This window comes from Ptychodera flava, chromosome 9 (genome assembly GCF_041260155.1).
Source record: "Ptychodera flava strain L36383 chromosome 9, AS_Pfla_20210202, whole genome shotgun sequence".
In the NCBI taxonomy this organism is placed as follows: Eukaryota; Metazoa; Hemichordata; class Enteropneusta; family Ptychoderidae; genus Ptychodera; species Ptychodera flava.
Window position 1 is genome coordinate 20,681,190 of NC_091936.1, and position 26,457 is coordinate 20,707,646.

Here is a 26,457-nt window from a genome sequence, read left to right on the forward strand (position 1 = left end):
ATTTGTATTTTTGGGGCATTTTTTGCTGTTTTTGGTAAAAAAATCTTCTTCTCTGAAACCGCTTGTCTGATTTCTTTGAAATTTAATATGCAGTTTACTGAGGGTGACCTCATTTAGATTTGTTCAAATCTTGGTGAAATTTGCATATTTGTATTTTTTAAGGCAATTTTTGTCATTTTTGGTAAAAAAATCTTTAAAAATCTTCTTCTTCAAAACTACCAGTCAGATAGCTTTGATATTTGGTACATATGTCCTTAGGGATGATCTATTTCAGATTTGTTCAAATTGTGCAGAAATATGCAAATTTGCATTTTTAAGGCAATTTTTGCCATTTTTGGTCAAAAAATGTATTCTCAAAAGGTGCTGGTCTGATAGTTTTGAAATTTGGTATACAGGTTTCTACAGATGAGCTAAGTAATATATATTGAAATTATTGTGAAATCTGTAATTTTGTATTTTTGGGGCAATTTTTGCCGTTTTTGGTTAAAAAATGTGTATTTCCAAAACTACTCATTTGATAGCTTTGAAATTTGGTATACAGGTTCCTACAGATGAACTAAATGATATTTATTGAAATTATGATGAAATCTGCAATTTTGCACTTTTGGGGCAATTTTTTCCGTTTTGGTCAAAAAATGTGTATTTCCAAAACTACTCATCTGATAGCTTTGCAATTTGGTATACAAGTTCCTACAGATCACTTTAATGATATTTATTGAAATTATGATGAAATCTGCAATTTTGTAATTTGGGGGCAATTTTGCCATTTTTGGTCAAAAAATATGTATTTCCAAAACTACTCATCTGATAGCTTTGAAATTTGGTATACAGGTTTCTATAGATTAACTAAATGATATTTATTGAAATGATGATGAAATCTGCAATTTTTATTTTTGGGGGCAATTGTTGCCATTTTTGGTCAGAAAATTTTATTCTCAAAAAACTACTCATCAGATAGCTTTGGTTGACATGTTCTTAGGGATGATCCGATGTGATATATTCAAAGTATGATGAAATCTTCAATTGTGTATTTTTGCAGCTATTTTAGCCACTTTTCTCTGGCCACTGCATTGAGCTATCAAAGATTTCCACCTTCTTCATCAACATGTGTCAAAAATAGTTATTCTCTACATAAAACACAGCGGAGCTATATCGGCCGCTAGGTCGCTTGTTCATTTGTCCTATGGAAAAAGGAAAAATGTATCAAATTCCACCAAAAATAAAAAAATTGAGAAAAAAAGTCACATCTCTGCATCATTTTTGCCACATGTCAATGACCAGAATCAAACCTTTTATTTTTTTGGCCTTAGTGAGGGAACAGTACACATGGATATGCAACTGTGTGTTTTTTAATGACATAAACTCCTCTCAGTTTCAAACACTGGATTGTCCGACATTTTTTGAACAAAAGTAAGCAGGCTAACTTTTATTCCACTGAGGGTCAAAAGTAGCCCCAATACATTGACTTGGAGTAGAAATGATTAACAGCCTCAGCTAAAATAATATTTGGTCTGTATTACTGGTATAGGCTGAAAAATTTGAACATGTACACAAGTTTTAAGTGAGATCCGACGCCTAGTAAAGCCTGCATTAACTAGAATCATTTCACCTCAATAACATAGCAATAGTCCAATTACTCCAATACTTGGTTGTACATCCCTTAGGGATGATCTCATTAAAATTTGTTCAAATTGTGTTGACAAAATTATCTTTATTATGTTGTTACGGCATCATTTTTCAATTTTGATGGAGAAGTCCTCATCAGTGCTGGTATCATTGTTCTATTAAGTAGCTACATGTACCTCTCTCCAAGGGATAAGGGCAAATTATGATGAAGTCAGCTATATTGTGTTTGAGGTGGATTGCGCCTCGGGGACAGATATTCGGACTTCCAAACTTTTACAATTCTTTTCTGATATACCACTTGTTCGGGCTCATTTTAAAGCTCTTGGTGTAACAAAACTTTTTACCATCTTAGCTTTTTGATTTCCTATGAAAAATTTATTTTACTCCATAGGAGTTAACACGTGGGTGGTGGCCATTTTGAATTTCAGATATCGGTAAATCTTGGGTAATTTGTTTCCCTGGTACCAAAATTTGCACGGTGACTCCCAATTCTTGTTCATGATTTTGAAAGAGGATAGTTGAAAGATTCCTTGAGGAAAGTTTGAGTAACAGTTTTAGTCTTTGATTTTCGAGGCACATACATGTATACTACCTTGAGGGATATTTTCCTCACTTTGAGTGACAAAAATCTTTTCCCTTGAAACTTAATGAAAGTTCTCATCAGCTTTGTCCAATAGTGTGCTTGTAAGCCTTTTAAATTTGTTGTTATAAATTATGATAAAATTTTGTAAATTTTGTGAAAGGGAAATTTAGCCTTAAACCTTTAAAGGACAGAGTTTAGGGAATACTTTCTATGCCCACTTTGCATTATGCAGTATATACTAAATAATTTTCAACATTTTTATATGTCATGAATAATGCATTATTATGAGTCCTCTGAATGAACTATCAAGGTCAGTGACACATAGCAGTTTGCAGGATTCTGTCTGAAATAAATTTGATAATAATAAGATCATTTTGAACGTCACCTGAAAGCTAGATTGTGCAATGTGGTATTAAAATCAAACCAAAATTGATACATGCTAGTGTACTGACAAATGAAAAAACATAACAATTGCAAAACCCTGAAGTAGATTATTATGCTATCTCAATGTATGGAAGTGATGCAACTCAGTATTTTTAGTGTCTGTATCAATAACGGTCAGTTCTAGTATGACATTGTAGATCTGCTGGTCACAGCATCAAGTGTCAGTATATTATACATCTGTCTGGTTTTTATTTCAGTAAATAAATATATGTCTGTCTGTATTTCAGATGTTTTTGTGAAGGAAATCACATACTGTGACTAACTGTGCCATTTGCATTTTGGATGTTGGATAGTAAAATGATTCTATTCAACTTTCCTCTTAAATACGAAAGCCTTTTTTTTTTGGAGGGGGGGGGGTCCATTGAGACGTTGTCATTCATCAAATTAACGATGGCAATACAGCTGTAAGACATCATTTTGTTGCAAAACTGACTTCACATCATTGTATTTATGCTAGGCTCCAAAATTTCATAAAATCACATTGCTATATCTCCGTGTAAGCTTTATAAATAAATATTTAAATAAATAAATGAACATACTATTGGTAAATAAATTGTGTCACATTGTCCCAATTAAGGCATAAAGGGTCATAGGTCGACACTTCCTGATGTTTGTTCCGTTGATGGTACCAGTGTGTCTTGTACTAGAATGTTGTAAATAATCGGGTAGATAACTTGATCAACCATTCAAATGATTTCTTTCAGGCTTGCTACGATGGTTTGTCCAAAATTATGGTCAGTTCCATAATTTCTTTATTATCTTTGTTTTTTCGTCATGTAGAGTGACAAAGTGGAATAAGTTGCACACAGTTTATGATGTACGAGAGATCCGTGATATGCCCGCATTAATAATAGAATCATCATTTACGAATCTTTTGCATTATTTATAGAAATGGCAGTTAGCGTGTTACCTGTTTAAAGTGCCTCTGGCAGATATCAACAGTTATGCTCCACTTTTGAGTAAGGTAATTTTGTATAATAATCAGTGAGCAACAGAGTTAAGTTTTCTTCCACCCTCTTTTCAGTTCATGTAATAACTACCAGGGGAAAGCGTCACTTTTAGTCATAAAATGCCTTCTCAACCCTTTCATCCCCATGGTTTGGCCCCATATTCCATTGTTTCCTAATGGCAAATAGGACCTCTAGACAGGAAAATGGGGTGAAAGGCTTAAAGTCGAGCATGAATACAAATTATATTGATTATGGATAATTTTAGCTTCAAACAAAAAAAACAATGTTGAGCAGTATGCTTAAATGTTTATATTCTCATCAGGATACATTTATCATGGATAATAGAAATTGTGGTATATCTTTGTTTAACTGTTCTTTCTGAGAATTGAGTCGTACTTACTACAATATTCGTTGTACACTCTTCTATCACAGTATTCATACAAACAAAACGGTTATCAAAAATCTAACGAAAATTACTGTGACAAAGTGGATGCATAAAGACAATAACTTTGTCCATGTAGAGTTCCATAGCTTGTGATGTATTACTTTAAATTTTCTTTTACTACCCCTTGTTCCTTCCTCAAAATCATGTGAAGTGCGTAGTGTTCAGTTTGTCAGTGCAGATTGTATGGTATGTCTTCAGTGTCCAAATGTTATATTTGTTGTTGACTGAATTTCAGTCCAGACTACATTCCATTTTTCCTATTGTACACAATACAGCAAGGCTAAGAATTTATATTTCAACATACTTTATGGATCCAAATGAAAATATCAATTTGTTTCGATAAATTTTACGGAACAAAAATAATGAAAATATTGTTGAAAATTAATAGCTAAGTATCCCCTCCCACCTTTTAATGTTGCCCCTCCTCTTTGTGCCTCAGTGCAGACCAGACCAGGACATCTTTGTATCACCTTATTAACAGACAGCAAGTTGTATTCAGGTCTGGGCAGTTGGAAAGGAGTAGTGTTCAATTTTTTTCCCAAAGAAGGAAATATTATCGTAGGAGGAGTCATGCTGTGAGAAAATAAGTAGTCCCCATCGTGAATGGGCAGTGCAGCTTAAGCTGTTACTGACTTATTTTTCATCAACATTGTATGTTGACCATACACGTTTGTGTACCTTTAACCTTTTGAATGCCAAAGTCAATTTTTGTCACCTTCAAAAAATATACCCAGGTCAATTTTTTTCAGATTTTTGCCCAAATTTTGATAAAAAAACTGTAGCCAATGAAATGTGATATCCATTTGGTCCAAAATTATCAAAAACATTACAGAGAAATTCATAAAAATTGGTAAAATGTTACACTAAAATTTTGGTTGGAAAAATAACAGCACTCAAAGGGTTAAGAATCTGGATTTTACAAAAATCCAGGCATTTTAGCCCTACACTGAACCAAGACTATGTTTCAAGGACAAAACCAGTTTCATAACATCATATTTTTGTTCATATTATCTGATACACCTTCACAGCATTTTGTATCACCAAATGAATTATGTATTTTAATAAATATTTTCCGCTTATGCTGTCATTAGAGCGATAGATGAAGTGAACTGCTATCTTGCCTCAAGAGAATGAATTGTAATTTATGTTCAGTCTCACAGCATGATGAAAATCATTAGGAATTTCCGTGATGTGGACATACAGTGATAGCATCCCCTATTGCTATGGTATACTGTTAGGTGTGTGGATATTAAAAACTGCAAAAACATATTGCAAATAGGGCTTGTTCCTCATGTGTCCATTAAACAGGTTGTCAAGATGAGAATACTTGTCCGCAGCGTATATTTAGCGTGATTTATTCCAATATAGCGGCCTAGTGGGTGTGATAAATATTGCTGTGGTATGATCAATCTTTTTCAAAAGATGGGATTGGTTTGCCAAAAAGTAATTCTTTTAACATGTAAATTTTTACATGCAAAAAACTTAAAAATTAAAAGATTTATTGAAAAATGCAAGCTGTCAGTATCAATTTGTACCGGTAGTTTTCAAAACTACCAGTCCAAGACAAGTAATTTAAGAACCTGTCTGGGACAGTCAGATGCAAGTATCATTTCATGTTCTGTCAAACCATTTTCTCAGTAAGAAATGTTAAAGAATGATATCAAAATAAGTGTATCATGTGAACTAGTTGGTGTCAGAATAGCGTACCATATTACGGTAAATTAGGATCAGATAACTGTCAGTACAACAAATAAAAATAGTGATTGTATGAATAACAAATGTGAAATTGGTATTTGAATAAATGTATGTAGACTAGTATCAGAATATATTAGATATACATTTTATCTGTGAATGTTATCCATCGATAAGATTATTATGTTGCAATAAAAATGTGTCATGAAGCTGTTATCAGAATTCATAGTGTTACAGCCTAATATTAAAAATAAACAAACATATATCATCAGGCCAGTGAGTGAAATAAAAATTTTGATCAAGTTTGTCATTCTATGGCCGATTTCAAATCATTGAATTAAAATACACATTTCAGAACAATACTTTATGTGTATCCAACATAATAGTTGAAGATTTATGATAATTTTTGTTTGGTAGAAACAATAATAATTAGACTATTTGAAGTTGAACTACATATTGTTATGTATGACAAACAACCGGTGTATTCAGTGCATAAGATCTTGACACAAAAGTAGCACATATGTGCATTTTTCAAAGTTCAATGTACATAAAAAATAGGCGCCTTTTGCATAACAAGTGATGCAATATATATCGGTAATTTGCTCTTTCCTTACTCAGGGCGTTATAACCCGGCAGCACTGCGCTTTCATAACGCTTAAGGTTCATGTTCACACCAGCTGCAAGAATTTTTCACTCAGATGGCAAATAGGTCATTACCCTGGAGGAACATCCGAGTTTGCATTAGTTATGCTTTGATGGCTATCCCAATTAATTTGCATTCTCTATGATCTTGCCAAATACGGCTCATTATTAAACTCAACCGCAAAAGAAACAATTCACAGCATCATGGTGATTAATCTGATCTTGAAAGTCACTACAAAAGTTGTACAACTTGCACTCTGTGGCACACCATCGCAATTATTGCAGCATTGGTAAAGTTTTGACCCCAAAGGTAATAGTTGTCACACCCCAGTAGTATCAAAATATCCACGTGTTTCAAACGTTTTGTCCTGTCATTAATTTTCCATGACAGTTGACACACTGAACAGGTGCATTCTATCCTATTTCACTGAAAATTTTTTGAAGTAAATTATTTGTTTGCGGTTTCAGGAGGCCACATGTTCTGGACATGATGCCAAAGAAAGGGTCTTTTAAAAAAAATGTGTGCACTGTAGTCATGTTTGACTTGAATTCTGGTGCATCTGACTGCCTTGAAAATTCAGTACTTTAGGGCTTCAGAGACTGGTTGTTTCATAGTAATAGTACTTGTGGTGGTGCTTGAAGCTTATCACAAAACGCACTGATTGGTTTTTGGAACATTGCCAGTTTTCACAGGCACTGTACAATCAGTACCTGTTTGTTGTTGCAGTTAGTCTCCACAGCCTTTCACCCTAGTATCCCAGCATGCCTTGTAAAACAACTACACTATTGTATTCTGGAAACAGGTATGCTTGTTGCTCAGCAAGCAAGACACTGAAGTGTTCGATTGCGTCTCTGAACGGCCTTTTCCATATGAAAATTTGAAAAGAAACTGTGATCCTTTACTAGGTTGTTGAGGCCTGTGTTTTGTTTTCAATCCTTTCAATAAAATAATATATATGTTGAAATTTCAATTAATTGTGATGTGGGTTTGCAATAGAAATGAGGCTTGTGTTTTTGAATCGTAGATGAGCAAAGTTTTACAAATAATGTAAGCAAACAGCAACATTGAATAAAGAACACTTCAGTACAGGAACCTAATAGTGCATATTACATAGCAGGCTCTAGTACACTCATTTGCTATGATGATATGGCAGTGTTTGATTTTGCCCCCGTCTGTTCTGACTTTCAAAGGTACTATTTGTGAGGTGAAAATTCACAATTTAGATATTACCATATCTAAGGAACAGTTGCCATTATTATACAGCATCTCAAAGCAAATTTTAAAATGATGTCACAAATGCTGTTTGAAAGAACTGATTTTCACACACTGAGAATTAGAGATATCTCTCAGATGTACTGGTACAGTTATGTACTAGACCATAAGTTACGTTGTTTCTAATGTACATAATGCTATATGAACACATACACATACATGTAATATCGTATTGTATGTACATATGTATATGTGCATAGAGAGGGAAGAGTGCATGCTCAAATGTTAAGGGTTACCATATGATACAAGAATCTAATATGTTTGATACTGAAAATCAAAGCTGACTGAGTTTTGTCATAATATACTGCACCTTTTACTATCAAAGGAATACTATGCAACTGACAAGATATACCGTAATTACGCTCACAAATTTGGTTATTCAGTGATGTGCTGATCAGTATGTACATGTAAATTCTTGGAGTTTGAGACTCAGTGCAAACCACTGTTAAGCTTTTTGTTTACCTTTGTATAGATGGATTAGATGAATACACTGACCCAGGCTGCCCTGTATTCACAGCAGTGTGTGTGTGCCTATTTCCATTTGACAATAACAGACATGACCTGTGCAGCGTTGATTTGTACCGCAGCCAACACTATCAGCCGGATCACCGTTTTGCTTTTGCAGAAGACCAATGTGTAACACTGATAAATATTTTAGCAGTAACAATGTGATATTTATGCCGTAAGTCTGCTAGCTTTATCTGACAGTGTAGTCTAGCTGCAAGCAGCAATTTCCTTTCATATCAATACTGCCATCGTCAGTGCTGTGACTTACCGTGATTCGTGCAAGCCGGATATACTCAAGCTGTCTGCAAAATGTATAATGACAGGCTCGTATCCTGAGCTGCACTGTCATTTATAAAAATAATGCCGGCAGTCATGTAGATACAGATGAAATGAAGACTAGAAATGATAATAAATCATGCGATTTGGTGATACTGCATGTACGGTCCATTTGTAAAAGTGTGTCAACCTTCACAAGATTTTTTAAAAACTAATCGTCCATGTCATATTCTCTGAGTTAGTATACATTGTGACACATCATGCAAATCAAATTTATTGATTTATTGACAGCTTTCATTCAACTCTGAAGGAAAATATTCTGTGTTCATCAGTTGAAAAAAAACATTCCACAAGGCTTAGAATTTAAATTTATATCTGGCAAACAATGAAAAAGAATGTTATGCATTTGCTCTGAGACTTGTAGTTTGCTTTGCACACTTTGCCAGTTGATAACATTTGCGACAATTCTTTTATTTTAGAAATTCTGGAATTGAGTAATGTGTTCTACATAGGTTGCACCTTTTAATGTTTAAGTTGCTATTTTCTAACCTTCGATTATATATTTCATGGTCAGAATTTCTGCTGATGTTTTTATTCTGTTGAAAACGTAGAAATCCACCCACATTATTACAATAAATCATCAGGAAAGGTTTTAACTGCAATGTGATTTGAGTATACAAGAAAAAATATGATATCAGCCACCTCACCAGTAATTCAGAAAACAAATTCAGATTCAAAGCTTGCCCAGTCATGTGGAGAACATAAACATTTATTGAATCCTAAATGGGTTACTTGAATCACTGTCCATAATCCACCCACTTTCAAGATAGTTCAATTTCATTTTTGCCTATGATTGCGGCGATGGCAGTGATGATGATGATGATGATGATGATAATGATGATCAAAATAAGATTAATGATGATGATGATGATGATGATAATGATGATGATGATGATGATGATAATGATGATCAAAATAAGATTAATGCTTTAGCTTTAATATTAATTGGAGTATGCGCATATGCACAAATATGACAAAAAAGCAACAGTTCCAATAGGACATCAACCCTGGGTGAAATGTTTCAATTTTTACCTCATCTTAAAATAGCAGTCCTGCCGTTCAGAGTTGAAAGTGCCGGTATCTTAGCTACTCCAGTATGCTAGCTGTTGTGTTTGTTTGTGCCAGGATTATGTCAAAAGCATTTTGTTTAACTTTTCATTAATAATGCAAAGGTTCTCCATGCCATCAGCTGTGTGTACTCAAAACAAGCGGCATTCACAAGGGACAGAGATGAGAGCTCCAGGTTTTTGGATTAATGTATTAGGTTTGTATGGTAGGTGATGTACCTGTATTAAGCTTGAAGGTCTGATGCAGTGAGGGCATCTGAAGTGTGAATTCCTGTTTGAAAGATCAGTGTTTTAACGTGAGTTAGCTAATGCATGAGACGCAATGCTGTCACTGGACAGACGAAAATAAAATTGATAAAGGAGAGGTTTAGGGCTCTGTTTCTCTGAAACCAATAAATTTTTGATATACTAATTACCATTTTACGATTGCATACAGACGTAGCCCAGCATATCCATTGCGACGATTTGTATATTACATTTCTAAGGTTCAATTATAAAATGATCCCCTCTTGCCCTTCAATGTAACTCATCCCCCTCCCCTAAGAAAACTCCCCATAGCCTACTCCCCTCCATATGATTTTGCCGACTCAATAAGTAAATCACTCCAAAAAAATAATGGAGTCATATTCCCTGCCTGGCTGCTAGGCCGTATTCTAAGTTTTCCAAGTTGCCTGCTTAGAGTAGAAGCATACGGTTTCACTGGCCGTCAATGATGAAAATTGCCAGTCTTCCCTGTAGCTGCCCATTGTTAAGGTAGAATGCGCCCCGGGGCAGATACTTGGACTCTAAAATTATTAATTCTTTACTGATATACCACTTGTGGGGGTTCATTTTAAAGCTCTTGGAGTAAGAAAAATTTTCACTTTCTTAGTTTTTCCAAAATCAAAAATTTTATTTTTCCCCATAGAGTTAGCACAGGGATGGTGGCCACTGTGAATTTCAAATATTGGTATATTTATAGAAATTTGTTTCTCCAGTACTAAACTTTGCACTGTAACCCCTGATTTTTATTCTTGATTTTGCAAGAGGATGATTAAAAGTTTCATTGAGGAAAGTTTGAGCAAAAGTTTTAAGTCTCTCATTTTCAAGGTGCATACTTTCTGTAAGAGAGAAATGCCCGCCAGCTCTCGCATCAAGAAACTGGTTGTAAACACCTTCTTGTAATGAACAGTTTTGTTTGCTGTCGCTGTTTGTATCCTGTGGTTGCTGGCCTTTTCAATGCGGCAAATGAAACTGGAATGTAAATTTACACTATCCAAATATACTGGAATGTACAATGGCACTGCAGGAAGTGATTGCTGACTCAGATGAATGCCAGGGGCAAGGCTTTAGTCATGGATGTGTTCTGCTAGTGTGAAACACTAGACACCAAGGCTGAATGTTGCAGTGTACCAAAGGTGCTTAATTAGTCTCTGTACATGTGTATCAAGTCTCTGGCTTAAAAATGCTATTTATAGCTTTTTTTTTAACGGGCAGCTGTAAAACAGTGACAGATATGCCAGCTGCTGGAATGCTTCCTGTATTTCCCTGATGGTGGAGCCATATTTCAATTATTTCCAAGAAAGGATTCTCGGCATAGCCAAGATCAAAATGTTTGATTGAAAGTTTTAAAATTAATGGAAAAACGTGCCTGTTGTATGCAAATGCTTTACACCATAGTACACTGGTATAATTGTGAATGCTCGTCCAAGGTGATGGTATGGTATTTCTGCATCAATGATTTACAGGGATTGTATCCCATAATTCACAGTGACTGTATATGTGAATCCTTATTTGCAAATTGTAAACCATTTTTATGTTCAGCTTGTTTCAAATTGTCTTCTTTCACACTTGTCGTCATTTACAGCACCCTTTGCTGTGTGATGTTTGTCTGTCTTGCGATGAGAAATACTGCATCATGCATGTGTATCTTATTAACCATGAAATAGTCATCAGTATACATTGAACAGAATTTGTCAGTGCATTACAGCTCCATTACCTGTACAGCAATGTACTGAATGTAATTTCAAGTATTTTTCTTCTGACTTAGTGTCTGTAAAATACAAAGTTCTTGTAGTATTTACTCCCAAAATCTTTTCAAAATGCTCAGCATTTAAGTTTTCAATACTGTCTTATGTCACACAGTGTGAACAAATGTAATGTCCAATATTACAATCCAATTTTTCAGTCCAGATGGAAATTCATTTGTTAACTGTCACTTTGCATATTTTATTATGCATTCTACTTGCAAGGCTAATAATATATACATACTGGTATACTGGTAATGTGTATTTCAACATACTAATACTCTGAGAAGAAAAATAAATTATGGAAGTTTATTTGTAAACAAAAAAGATAAAAACATTATCAAAAGTGACAGCTTTTATTCCTTATAGCAAATAAAGTGTTCAAGGTACATAGTTTTTTATGTCCTTGTTTTTTTGTTCCAACGCACTGTAAGTGTAGTGTTACTTGACCTAGCAGTATAAAGAAATCTTTTGCTATGGTTTAGAATTCAGCGGCTACTTTCTCCTGCTGGCTCAATTTTCACAGGTTTATTCAGCATAATTACACTGTTAACATGTTTGTAAGCAAAAAAAATTAGACATCAAAAGAGATAATACCATAGCCTTTGATAATACTTCAATCTAGTTTTCCTTTTACAAGGGATACATTTTCTCATTCTCATGCTTAACATTAACCCTTTAAGGGCCAAAGTCAATTTTTGCCGCCTTTAACAAATTGAATGTAACCCAGACAGCTCATTTTTCAGATTTTTTCCAAAATTTTGATCAAAAACAGTAGGCAATGAAAAGTGATGTCCATTTGGTCCAAAATGGTAGACAAAATCACAAAAATGTATGAAATTTTTTTAAATTTTGACCCAAAATTTTGGCAGGAAAATTTACAGTGCTCGAAAGATTTTTGTTGACTACAAAGTATTAACCTTGCTATGGTACTACAAGTATTCATCAGGTACAAACTACACTCATGTTATTTTTCAAAATGAATTTCAGTCCAGACTAAAAGCCTAAGAAACTAACAGAGTTGTAAGTATCATCCTGACCACCAAGTCATATCATATGAATTATCAGTTTGTTATACTCTCTGCTTCAAACTAATGTACTCTTGCCTATTAGAACACTGTAAAATCTGTTCTAATCATTCCACAATCATGTGTTTCTTTCACAGTGCACCAGGCCAGGCATCTGATGCACAAGGGAAGAAACGGCACCAACGATGCCTATGTGATCATGGCCATGGGAAAAGAGAAATTCCAAACATCTGTGGTGGAGAGAACCACGCACCCCCAGTGGGACGAGCAGTGCGATTTGTAAGTTAATTGCAAGAGTGTACTTTGGTATTGAGATATAATAGCAATAATTGTTGACACAGTTTATGCATGGTCACCAGTGTTTCCTTTAAGCCATATCAATCAATCAATAAATCAATCAATCAGTCATAATTTATGAAACATCGGTATACCATGTTACCCATATTTCAGAGGCGCTGAACAGTTATGAAGCAAACGCTTCAGTAAATAAGTAAGTTTTAAGGTTCCTTCTGAAGTTATAGTGGCTGAGGGCTTCTGTCAGAGTTCAAGAGGAGGTTTGTTCCACAATTGAGGCATGGCACATGAGAATGCTCGGCCACCATATGATTCAAGAATGTCTCTTGGTTCCTTCAGTGGACATTTAGCAGAATTCATACATATTCACGCACTGGTACCCAAAGACAGTTCTTACTCGAGAAATATTGTATTGTACCAGGGTAGGCTGACTCAAAGAAATCACCAGAAATTTCTAAATTCTACCCAGTGATTCCCTGTATAAATTCATTGAAAGTAATAGGGCAGAGTGATGTACCTGTACCAATGGCAATAGAGTTGCAATAGATTATTGCATTTGTGTTGTGTAAGCATACAATACTTGTGAACACTATACAAAGAACTCATAACAATTCATGATATGATCAAGTCACTTTTACAACCAATAAATCCATTATCAAATCACCTAATATGTAAATTTAAGGTTATTATGTACATTGCATGACACAATTATCACAATTATTCTGTAGCATTGGTGTAGACAGGCTTTACAGAATAACAATTTTCAGACAAGCAGCTGATTTGTTGCTAGGATCCCTTAATTTCTCTCTGCATTGGACCACGGTTGTTGTATGCATAAATGAATCATGATATTGCAATGCAGAAAAATTTGTAGCTGAGGTACAATAGATAGGTGACAATACAGATATTGCGATGGTAATTACTGATAATCAGTGGGCTTTTTTGTCACATTTTGAAACTAAGAAATGTCATACAGGATGTATTGTTATCCTTTTAATTAATATTGAATGAGGAAGAATTTGAGCAGGCATGATAATGTAAATAAATAAATTCATTCCATTAATGATGTGCATTATATATGCATACATGTTATTCTAATTTTAGCTCTGTACCTGCATGTGTTACTATTTCTGTGAATTTAATACAAAACGTACTTGAGATTAAGATCAAATTTTTGATGGAAAAATGCTATTGAAAAGAATTGCCCTTCAGAAAAAAGTTTATTTTGACTTCACAGGTTGAAGTTCATTGCAAAACATACCCTAATGTTTGCTTGTACAGCAAGTTATATTCAGTGAAATTGACTTGCCCTGACATATTGATGTGATGGTGTAGATGAAATATATTTGCTTCTGAACAGCCCAGATGTGATGGTCGAGATAAAATATATTTACGGTAGCCCTTACAAGCCCTGTAGAATATTGCTATTTATATGGAAATGATACAATTATCAGTGTAATGGATATTTTGATGGTAAATTGCCAGCCTCTGTGCATAGCTCATTGGACCCTGAAATAAAGGGAATTTAGTTTCATCTGAATATGTACTAATTGCTGTCATAAATGATTTCATGTGCTTTTCAATGTCACCAGTGAAGATTTAGAACTGCCTACTCAATGTATCGATGGAAACCCTTTGGATCATCGAACTGTGAAATTGTTGTTTGCACAGTGTTCATGTAAAGATAGAGACATATATGTAGGTTTCAGTGGAATCTACTTAAGTGTCTGCTGTTGCCACATTTATTTGTTCATGATAGCATTGATTCACAAAGTCTCACAGAGTCAGGCAATAGCCTGCAATATCATTGGTAAATGTGAAATAAATACATTTGTACAAAATGTATAAATGAATGTCTCTATTTAGAAGTGACAATTGTACCATTCATTTATAAAAACACTCTGACACTACCTAAAACCATGCAAAAATCATGAAAGCCACTAGAACTGGTTGTTATGGCAAAATACAGTCTCAATGTTTCAAACCTCAAACTAATTACTTGAAAGAGAAATTTTCTGGTTTTTTGTTTTTATGCGTGCATAATATTTGCTCATTCCCCACAAATGTTGTGTCAAACTTCAGTGTGTTTGCCTTTCCTTTCTCTCACACAGGCACGTTGGTAACACGGAAAGCTCTGTGGAGCTGCAAGTTTTCCACAAAACCAAACTCCTGGATGAATTCCTAGGATATGCAGCCATTCCAATATCAGATATTGAATTCCATGGGATACCAATCCGAAGGTAACATAATATCATATTGACCACTCCCTGTGGCCTCCATCATCCCCCCCCCCAATACCACAACCCTCCCTTTTATTTCCAACCTCTTTCATATCATGTGGCAACAGTTACTGATAAATAGAACATGTTACTGAGCCAGTTTAATTCAAATATTAATATCGTCACGGATCATAGAGCAAAGCATTTATTGAAAGTGATGTAATTGAATGCTCACATGTTTTTATCTATGAAATGGGTCATGCATGTTATTATAATGCTGATAATCAACACTGCCAATATTAGTTATTTTCACTCCATTTTATCGATAAGAGATCCTTGCAGCATATTTCATGCCATGGCGCCGGTAAAATGTAGGGTACTATGTTTTGAATCATTAGAAGCAAAGTTCAAAGTTCAAAGTTCACCAACATATTATTGTTTATTAAGTGCAGTGTTTTATGTTGCTTTTCTTGCATATTACCAAATTTCTGTGAATGGCCTTTACTTGCATTTTTGACAAGACTGAGTATTTATCAATAACCAAACCTATCCTATCCTTTAGTGAGCCTCTCTCTGACCTTATTGAACTTTTTTTTTCACGTGTTAGCAAAACTCTTGTTAAATCTCTTGGCAATTTTCCAAGTTTTAAGTTACTCTTGAGTCACGTATCACTCAAAATACATAATTCACAAAATAATAGAATTTAAAATTTTTTACTGGCATGTACATGCCATATTTTCAAGAACTATGATGAGAAAACATTTTACATTTTGTCCATGCTAATTTACATTTTCCTATATTCCCATTTACAAATACCGGTATAAAGAAATAACAGCACTGTTATGGCCCAAGTTGTTCATACTATTTGATGAATTGAGTCAGTTCATATCAGCCACTCTCATTGAAATGTAATGTACTATAAGTTGTGAGCATTTTCTGAATCTGAGAAATGTACAATCATTTACAATTTGAGAATAAACAGACCTATTCCTCATGATACATTGATACATTGCACTATATGTAGCCAGACGCTGTAATCTCGTTATGTTTCCAAAAAGCCATTATTCAGGACCCCTGTTAAGATGTCACTGATTGGGTTTACGTATGGTCATAACATTTTATATAATCATCACTTAATAGATTATGACACCACGATATTACAGCCGTATGATGCTTATACATACACTCTAGAATTTCATTGATAGCATTAGTCATTCAATTACGGTGAATCACTAGATTAATATCATGCATATTATCACAATACACAGTTCAGCAGTAATTCTACATCTACAGCGTATGGCCCTTTTAGTCACACAATGCAGTACAGTTCTTTATTTGACCCAAAAGTAATCCTGGATACATGCCAACAGATTCCTGTGAAGAGTCTGTGAATTTTCATTGACTTCAAGTCATACATGATCTTGTTTCACATTAGATTATATAAAGACAAATGTTTGTATGTGCATATCATATGCAAGACTCTCCTATGTCCATGAACTTTCATTGACTTCTAGTCATTGATGGTGTTTTTCACATGTCATATGCAAAGACTCAGCTACACTACAGCACTCCTACACTGAGTGGTATAATATCAACTATTCTTCAACTCCCAGTACGACACAGCATCATTTCATTCTGTATGCAAAATTTCTGATACTTAACAAAACTATTCTTTAAACAACCTCATTGTGTAAAATTGCATGGCAATCAGCCATTGTTTGGTATCTACCATCACATCTGGCTTTCACATAGTATTGTGTTTTCCCTCACTCTCTTTCTATATAATGAAAGGTTTGTAAACAATCTCACGGCAGTATGTCATGAAATTACTGTAAACTATATACCGTAAAATCAGCCATTTATGTCATATACTACCGGTTTGTAGTATGTACCAAAGTTCTCAGTTCAGTCACTAGCCAATGTCAAGAAATTCTACCCAAAGTTACACATGACATGCAAAATACAAAAAATATTGAACATAATATATTTTGCAGAAAACACCTACGTTTTGGAGAGCAACATTTGTTCTAAAAAGATTTGCAAAGTACACCCTCATGCCAGGAAGTTTTTCTTTCCCCTTCTAAAATTTGCCACTGAAATAGTTTCCAAACTTTCATAATTGCAAACAGCTGTATTTTACTGCCCATCCTCTGGGCTTTTCAGTTTGCACATTGTCATAATAAAGGACAATTTCACCTGCTTGCCAGTCAGATAAAAACTTAAAAGTTTCCTCCAGATAAAGAAAAGAAATGTGTGAACCTATAACCTTTCCTCATGAACTGCGTTTGTCATTGTTGTCATCTACGAGGTATAGCCATCTTTCTTGTACTCGTTGTCTGTACCTTCCACTCTTCAGTGTCAATTGAATACTTTGCAGTCTTTCTCTTTAACCCATTCACCACTGTGGTTTGACCCGAGGTCATTGTTATCAGTGGTGACTGTGGACCTGTTTACAGGCAATTTTGGGTGGACAGGTTAAACCCACTGCAGGCTATTGAAATTTGAAGGTAAATAGCCTACATTCTGGTTTCATTACTAAAATGATGGTTTTTACATTATAGATGGCATAAACTACACAACAAGCCGGGCAGGAAAGATGCGAAGGAGAGGGGTGAAATTGAAGTGACGGTCAGTTTGGCCGTGGATGTGTCTGAGAAAAAGAAGAAAAAGAGAACCACTTCATTCAGAGAAGTTGCATCTGTTGTCGGTGAGATTTTCAACATTGATATGATATGCTTATTAGCAGTTGTGATTTTCTTTAAGGCTCGTAACCCTAATTCATTACAGGATGCTCTTTTCTACCAGGGGGTATCATGTAAAATGGAGCTGGATGGAACAGCCAAATTTATATAAGTGCAGAAGGTTATAGGCTACTCCTAGATTGCAGATGGTATATCATTGTCAGTTCATTTGCATACTTAAACAGTGTTCATTAATAAATTTTGCATAACTACCTATATCTAGTATTTATTTATTTATTTATTTATTTATTTATTTATTTATTTATTTGTTTATTTATTTATCTATAAAGCAAGCATTAGATACCACAATGTCGGGAGGGGAAATTAGGGGCTTGGGGTATACCGGTTGTAAAAAAAGACATGCATCTCTTTTTCTTGCTCCAGAATCCCAGATGTTATATTTATTCATTGGACTTGAAATGTTGTCTATATTTTCATGTCACTGCCTTCCCAGCATTTACAGATATTCTGTGCAATGCTCTCTTCCCTGTGTAGACATTAAAGTAGTTAAAGGTGATCACCATTGCCAATACTTGCATACATTGTGAAAGGACATATTATCTCATGCCGACTGAAGCAAACTATGTGTGATAGGGTTGAATGTCAAACATCTCCAGGATAAACCTTCAGTGGCATTTCTAGGCCACAAGACACCTTGAAATGGTACACCTCATATTTGCATATAACTCTGTATGACCTGCGGCTCAGATCAGTCTTGAATCATTTAGAAGCTGTCTGATTAGTTCATTCCCCCCTCCCCCCAGTCAAAAAGTCATTAGTTTATTTACGTCACCTGGAAAATATAATAATCATTTTCAAATGTAGATGTTTCCTTCTCTTTACTTCCAGGAATATTTAGAGGTTACATGTATTTTTAGCAATAAAGCACACCCAGCGATGGTAATACCATTTTGTCCAGTTCACAACATACCGGTATAATGCACGAGTGAAGCGAACTGGTCAAACTCAAGTGGTATACCGTCGCTGGTGTGATTATTTCTATTTATATGACATAAAAATATATTGAAATTCAGATATGGAATGTCAAAAAAGAATTCTTGCTTAAGCTGAGAGCTCGCTCGTGTGCCATATATCACAAATACCGGTATACAACAGTCTTTTCAAGTCTTGACCAATCAGATTGCTTATATTGTTATGTAGGTCATTTCCCCCACACTCATCATGACCTGAGTTCAATTAGTCTAGAACATTCCAAGGTCACTGCCCTTGATGACCTCACAACCTTGAATTCAATTAGTCATGTTTGGAATGTTCTGGAAAGTTGATTAGTTGTGTAAGGGAGATAATTTTAGAACAGTAATTAGCATGTCAATAAAAGTTCTAGATTGTTCTATATGCCTTTATAAAAGGGACGTGCACAGCTTCCAGTCAGACTTTTGGGATCGTGTCTCTTGTGTGTTACTAAACTCCAGCAGTAGTCATTCTCAAGACTTTCAAGACCTTCACTGTCAACGCTGGATTTATACTGTGGACTTTGTGCAGCTTCAAGCCTGCAAGCCAAAGGACTGTTCATTCATCCGACTGACTGTTACAACTCTGAGACTGGAGCTTTGCCGTCCCAGCTGAGATAAGTAGTCTGTACACTTTTAAAGCTTGTATTCTATCCCTGACTTAGCAATTAGTTTTATTTTTCGTAATAAATTTCGTTTTATACGGAAACTGCTGAGTTCACCTTTTGTTCGTTTTCTGTCACGTAACAAAATTGGGGGCTTGTCCGGGATTACGAATATTTTGAGCCGTTTGAAAACATTTTGCCAGCCTTTTCAAAACTACTGTATACTGTGAACTCAGTGAAATTTAATCATGGCGGAATTCAAACCAGACGAATTTATGGATGACCTTGATCAGGACACATTTAATTCCCTCAGAAAAGACAACCTCATAACACTGGCCAATTTCCTTAAAGTAGAAGTCAAAAGATCTATGCGCAAGCGGGAAATACAGTACCGTATTGTCAAACATCTAGTTGATTTAGGCCAATTTGAGGAATCCACCCTGAAAGATTATGAGCCCGAGTCTACCTCTGAACTCAGAAAATTAGAATTAGAAATGCAGACAAATTTGGAGATCAAGAAACTAGAATTACAAATGAGAGAGAAAGAATTACAAATGGAAAAAGAGAGACAGGCAGATTTGGAGCTTAAGAAATGGATTTAGAAAAGGAAAGATTGCAAATGGAAGAAAGACAGAAAGAAAGGAAAGGCAGGAAAGATTAGAAATGGAAGAAAGACAGAGAGAAAAAGAATTGCGATTAGAAGAACAGCGATTACAGGTAGAAATAAAACGTTTAGAGCTTGGACAGTCAGGAAAATTCTTCCCTTCAGACAAGTTTGACATCACTAAGCATTTCAGGTTAGTTCCCCCTTTCCAAGAAAAGGATGTTGATAAATATTTCCTTCATTTTGAGAAAATTGCTCAGAGTCTGAATTGGCCTAAGGAGTCCTGGTCTATGCTTTTGCAGAGTGCTTTGGTGGGTAAAGCCAGAGAAATTTACATTCAGTTGTCAGTAGAGCAGGCTTCAAATTATGATTCTGTGAAGGAATTAATTCTCAAGGGCTATGAGTTGGTGCCTGAAGCTTACCGTCAGAAATTTAGGGATTGTGAGAAGGTGAAGGATCAAACTTATGTTGAATTTGCTCGAACAAAAGAACAACTGTTTGATCGTTGGTGTTCTTCGGAAAAGGTCAGTCAGAATTATGACAAATTACGACAACTTGTTTTGATTGAGGAATTTAAAAGGTGCATCCGGAGTGACATCAAGACGTTTATCAATGAACAAAAGGCAGATACATTGGAGGTTGCTGCACGTTTGGCCGATGATTATTCATTGACCCACAAATCTTCATTTCTCAGCAAACCATCCCAGTCCTTTTCATACAGAAACAATGCAGGTAAATTTAACTCGTCCTTTTCATCCAAGAATTTTTCAAAGGAGAGTAGGAAATCAAATGACAACAGTTCACAGAGTTCAAGTAACACTCCCACATCATCAGATCCCAAGTCTCAATCTCCTTCTGACAAACAGTTCGGTACACTTTCTTGTAATTATTGTAAGAAAGACGGCCATTTAATGTCAGAGTGTTTCAAATTGAAAAGAAAACGTGAAGGTCAAAGTGGTCAAAGTGGATCTAAGCCCACCGGCTTTATTTCTTCATCAACTCAATTAGAGTCTAATAATGTGTGCAACACATTTTCTGAGGTTAAACCCCTCTTATCCCCAATTAATGAGGTCAAGGTCAATTCTTCTCAAGATAGCATTATGGGTATTTTCGAACCATTTATTCATGATGGTTTTATATCACTTTCTAGTGATTTTTCTTCCGCTACCCCTGTCAAAATTTTAAGAGATACCGGGGCTTCCCAGTCTCTTTTGTTGGCAGATACCCTGCCGTTTTCTGAAAAGTCATTTTCAGGTTCTAAAGTTCTTATTAAAGGGGTAGATTGCAATGACTTTATTCCTGTTCCTCTCCATAATGTCTATTTGTCTTCGGACTTTGTTTCTGGACCTGTGACTTTAGGTATTAGGCCTTTTTTGCCTTTGAAGGGATTCACCTTCTTCTTGGAAACGACCTTGCTGGGACAAGGTCATTACTAATCCACTTGTGACTGATAATCCTAGTTTAGATCAGGATCCAGAGCCAATTGAACAAGAGATACCCGATTTATTTCCTTCATGTGCTATTACTCGAGCCATGTCAAAGAAAACTTCGAGAATCAAAATACTCTCAAAAATAATGTCACAGATGTTGACTTAAATGACACCTTTCTCAGTCAGGTGTTTGACACGGATCATTCCGTTATCCCTCGTGGATTTGAAACTTCCAGTAAAACTTCTGCTGACCAAAGTCAGACATTTTCTAGATCAAATCTCATTGCAGAACAACACAAAGACCCAGATATTTTGTCTTTGTTTGACAGGGTAGATGATGAAGGTAAAACTTCAGATAGCTCTGTTTCCTATTATACAAAATCTGGTATTCTCATGCGTAAATGGAGACCTCCAGATGTTTTGGTTGATGACGATGGGCTATAAAACATCAAATTGTGGTTCCAAAGCTCTACCGTGCTGAAATATTGCGCCTGGCCCATGAAACCCCCTGGGCTGGTCACTTAGGAGTCAGGAAACTTATCATAAAATTCTCAGTCACTTTATTGGCCTAATCTCAGGCAGGATGTAACACATTTCTGTAAACTTGTCACACATGTCAAATGGTAGGAAAGCCAAATCAGACCATTCCAAAGGCCCCTTTACAGCCAATTCCTGCATTTCAAGAACCATTTAGTAGGACTAATAGACTGTGTTGGGCCCCTACCAAAAACAAGATCAGGAAATGAGTACATGTTGACAATTATGTGTACATCAACTCGGTTCCCCGAAGCCATACCACTGAGAAATATAAAGACAAAGACTATAGTGAGAGCTTTAGTCAAATTTTTCACTTTATTCGGCCTCCCTAAATGTGTCCAGTCCGATCAAGGCTCCAACTTTATGTCTGGTATTTTTCAACAAGTAATGGATCAGCTAGGCATTAAACAGTATAGGTCATCCGCCTATCATCCAGAAAGTCAGGGTGCTCTTGAGCGATTTCATCAAACTTTGAAAAACATGATTAGGACCTACTGTTTTGACACAGAGAAGCAGTGGGATGAAGGAATTCATTTTCTGCTCTTTGCTGTTAGAGAGTCAATTCAGGAGTCTCTTGGTTTTAGCCCATTTGAGCTTGTATTTGGACATACAGTCCGTGGCCCACTTAAGCTCGTTAAAGAGAAATTCCTATCAGACGATGATGATTGTCTGAATATTTTGCAATATGTGTCAGATTTTCGTACGAAACTCTCTAAAGCATGTGAATTAGCCAGAGAAAATCTTGAGTCATCTCAGCAGTCAATGAAAACAAATATGATAAAAACACCTCAAAACGGAAGTTTGAACCAGGTCAAAAAGTTCTTGTTCTACTTCCAATTCCTGGCAAACCACTCCATGCTCGTTACTTTGGGCCATACCTAATTGATAAGAAATTGAGTGATTTAAATTACATCATAATAACACCTGACAGGCGAAAACAAAAACAGCTATGTCACATAAATATGCTAAAGCCATATATAAAAAAAAAATAAAAAAAAAAAAAGTAAAATAAGTTAAAAAAAAAAAAAACAAGAAAAAACAGCAAAAACAAAAAAAGAATAACATAATATGCTTAAGCCATATTTGGATAGGGATAATCCTACTAAAACAAAGCCTGTCAGTACAGTCAGTTCTGGCCATTATGAAGATAGTGATACTGAAACTGACTTGAGTGAAAATACTCTAAACTCAAAGCTGGGCTCGGTCAAGCTTCAGAACTCAGAAATCCTGGAGAAGCTGGAGTCTACAAAGTTGGCACACCTCCAGCCAGAACAACAACAACAGGTGAAAGAACTGCTCCATGAATATAAACACCTGTTTCAAGATGTTCCAACGAGGACAAACGTCATCTATCACGACGTTGATGTTGGGGACAGTAAGCCTGTAAAACAACATCCATACAGACTGAATCCAACAAAAGCGAAATATCTCCAGGAAGAAGTCAAATACCTGCTGGACAATGACTTTATTGAACCCAGTAAAAGTAACTGGAGTTCGCCGTGCATACTTGTTCCCAAATCAGATCACAGTTATCGTATGTGCACGGACTTTAGGAAGGTCAACACTTTAACAAAGACGACACTTTCCCAATCCCGAGGATTGATGACTGCATCGACCGAGTGGGAAAAGCCAAGTATGTGACAAAATTTGACCTACTGAAGGGATTTTGGCAAGTCCCTCTGACGGATCGTGCTCGTGAAATATCCGCCTTTGTTACACCAGACGGATTGTTCCAGTACAAGGTGATGCCATTCGGAATGAAGAACTCTCCGGCAACGTTCCAACGGATGATCAACGACGTCATATCCGGGCTAGACGGATGTGCAGCTTACGTTGACGACGTCGTCCTGTATACTGACACCTGGGAGGAACACATCAAGCTCATGCGGAAGTTCTTTGAGAGACTGAGCAAAGCAATGTTGACTGTCAACCTTGCCAAATCTGAGTTTGGTTGGGCGAGGGTAACTTACCTCGGACATACTGTAGGACAGGGTGAGGTAAAACCTGTTGATGCCAAAATCAGTGCCATTTCAAGTTTTCCCATACCAAACTGCAAACGACAACTGATGCGCTTTCTCGGTATGGCTGGTTACTACAGAAAATTCTGTCCAAATTTCTCCACAATTACTGAGCCTTTGACTAACTTACTTAAAAAGAAAGTAAAGTTTGTTTGGTCAGAGCAATGCCAACAGGCATTTGATACACTTAAAGTCATACTTCAAAGTGCTCCAGTGTTGTCTGCACCAGATTTCACTTTGCCATTCAATTAGCTGTGGATGCTAGTGATACGGCTGCTGGTGCTGTTTTATTGCAAGAGGATAGTCATGGTGTAGATCATCCTGTTTGCTATTTCTCACGCAAATTTAACAAATCTCAGAGAAACTACTCTACAATTGAAAAAGAGTGTTTATCTTTGATATTAGCTTTACAGCATTTGAAGTTTATGTACTTCTTCAAATCAGCCAATAGTGGTTTATATTGATCACAACCCTCTTGTTTTTCTGCAGAAATTTAAAGGCAAAAATCAGAGATTGCTAAGATGGAGTTTAATGTTACAGGAGTTTAATCTTGACATTAGACATATCAAAGGCAGAGACAATTTAATTGCAGACTGTCTCTCTCGTATTTAGAGTTATTGTTGTCACTTTCAAGAAATTTTATTGTTGTTCACTTTCAAGAAATTTTACTTTAGAGTAAAAAAAATTTGAGTACTTAAATCCTTTTCAAGATTACATTTGTAAAAGAAAGATTTTTCTTTGAAAAATTTCTTTTTTTGAAGAGGGGGTGTGTTATGTAGGTCATTTCCCCCACACTCATCATGACCTGAGTTCAATTAGTCTAGAACATTCCCAAGGTCACTGCCCTTGATGACCTCACAACCTTGAATTCAATTAGTCATGTTTGGAATGTTCTGGAAAGTTGATTAGTTGTGTAAGGGAGATAATTTTAGAACAGTAATTAGCATGTCAATAAAAGTTCTAGATTGTTCTTACATGCCTTTATAAAAGGGACGTGCACAGCTTCCAGTCAGACTTTTGGGGATCGTGTCTCTTGTGTGTTACTAAACTCCAGCAGTAGTCATTCTCAAGAATTTTCAAGACCTTCACTGTCAACGCTGGATTTATACTGTGGTCTTTGTGCAGCTTCAAGCCTGCAAGCCAAAGGACTGTTCATTCATCCGACTGACTGTTACAACTCTGAGACTGGAGCTTTGCCGTCCCAGCTGAGATAAGTAGTCTGTACACTTTAAAGCTTGTATTCTATCCCTAACTTAGCAATTAGTTTTATTTTCGTAATAAATTTTGTTTAAATGGAAACTGCTGAGTTCACCCTTTTGTTCGTTTTCTCTGCACGTAACAATATGCACCATCAATATACTGGTATGATATTATACCCAATATTGCCTGCTCCGTTTCGTATCTGCTTGAGTGACATTTGTGCTATATGTAGGACACCAGACTTCGTCTCGTGTCTGACGTACAAATGACATGAATGCATACATGACGCAAGGAACAGGCAATATTGGATATTATATTACCATGCCCTGCCCGTCGCATTTTGATTGGTCTCGAACTGAACCACGTGACAGACCACAAATACACAGTAAATGGTTTGTTTACGTGCCCGTGAATATGAATAATAAGATTAACAACTCAAAGTATCGTAACTTTACAGCTCAAACGTAAATCATAATCAATCACAAAAATAAAATGGAGCAGTTGTAGGTCTATTTGAGATACTTTTTTCTGAAAACATCTCCGGATTTGCCAATTTTTAGAGTGCGCGTGACAGTGCGTCGTGTATTGCTCAGTTTCTGGGGCCCAGTTGTTGTTTGCTCCAGAAATTTTCACAAATTTTGACAGTTTTCTCGGTTCACTGATAATATAATGGAAATAACAGACTCCACTCAAACCATTAATGTTTATTTGTGGGCGCGGGCTCGAGGAAAGCCAAATTAACGGGCTCGGCAAGCCTCGCCCGTTAATTTTTGGCTTTCCTCTCGCCCTTGCCCACAAAAAACGTTAATGGTCAGCGCATCGCCCGTTATTTCCATAATAACTGATTTATCATATATACCCATGCCCAGAATTTTACCATTGATAGGAAAAACCTTAATTTTGAGGCTTTACTTTTATTATACCTTGCATCTAAATATTGAATTATTTGTGTGAATAGCTTCATTCATAAACTATACAAAAGAAGTCAACATCGCGCCTGACATTGCAACGAATCTTCGAGATATCAATGAAATCTAAGAGGAACGATATTGGGACTTTAAAATTGGCGTACTGGCAAACATTTTAAGGTGTACCATGCTATTACAGTCTTTACTGGTCAAACACTTTTCTCTGCTTTATTAAATCTCTCCTGATTTCGATCACGCGAAAAGTCTTTTGACCGAAGGATCAGTTGTTTCTGAAGCTGTGTGGCTTAGCTGAATAATCCTGACAATATAA

General features: G+C 35.9%; 1 protein-coding gene across 1 annotated transcript in view; it reads left to right on the plus strand.

The window, feature by feature from the left end:
- LOC139140300 (rab11 family-interacting protein 2-like) overlaps positions 1-26,457 on the plus strand; it is a 50,118-nt gene that overhangs the window by 15,469 nt on the left and 8,192 nt on the right. Inside the window, exons 2-4 of the mRNA XM_070709456.1 lie at positions 12,737-12,878; positions 15,005-15,133; positions 17,674-17,819. Coding sequence (XP_070565557.1) covers positions 12,737-12,878; positions 15,005-15,133; positions 17,674-17,819 — 417 coding nt within the window. The remainder of the gene's footprint in view (positions 1-12,736; positions 12,879-15,004; positions 15,134-17,673; positions 17,820-26,457) is intronic.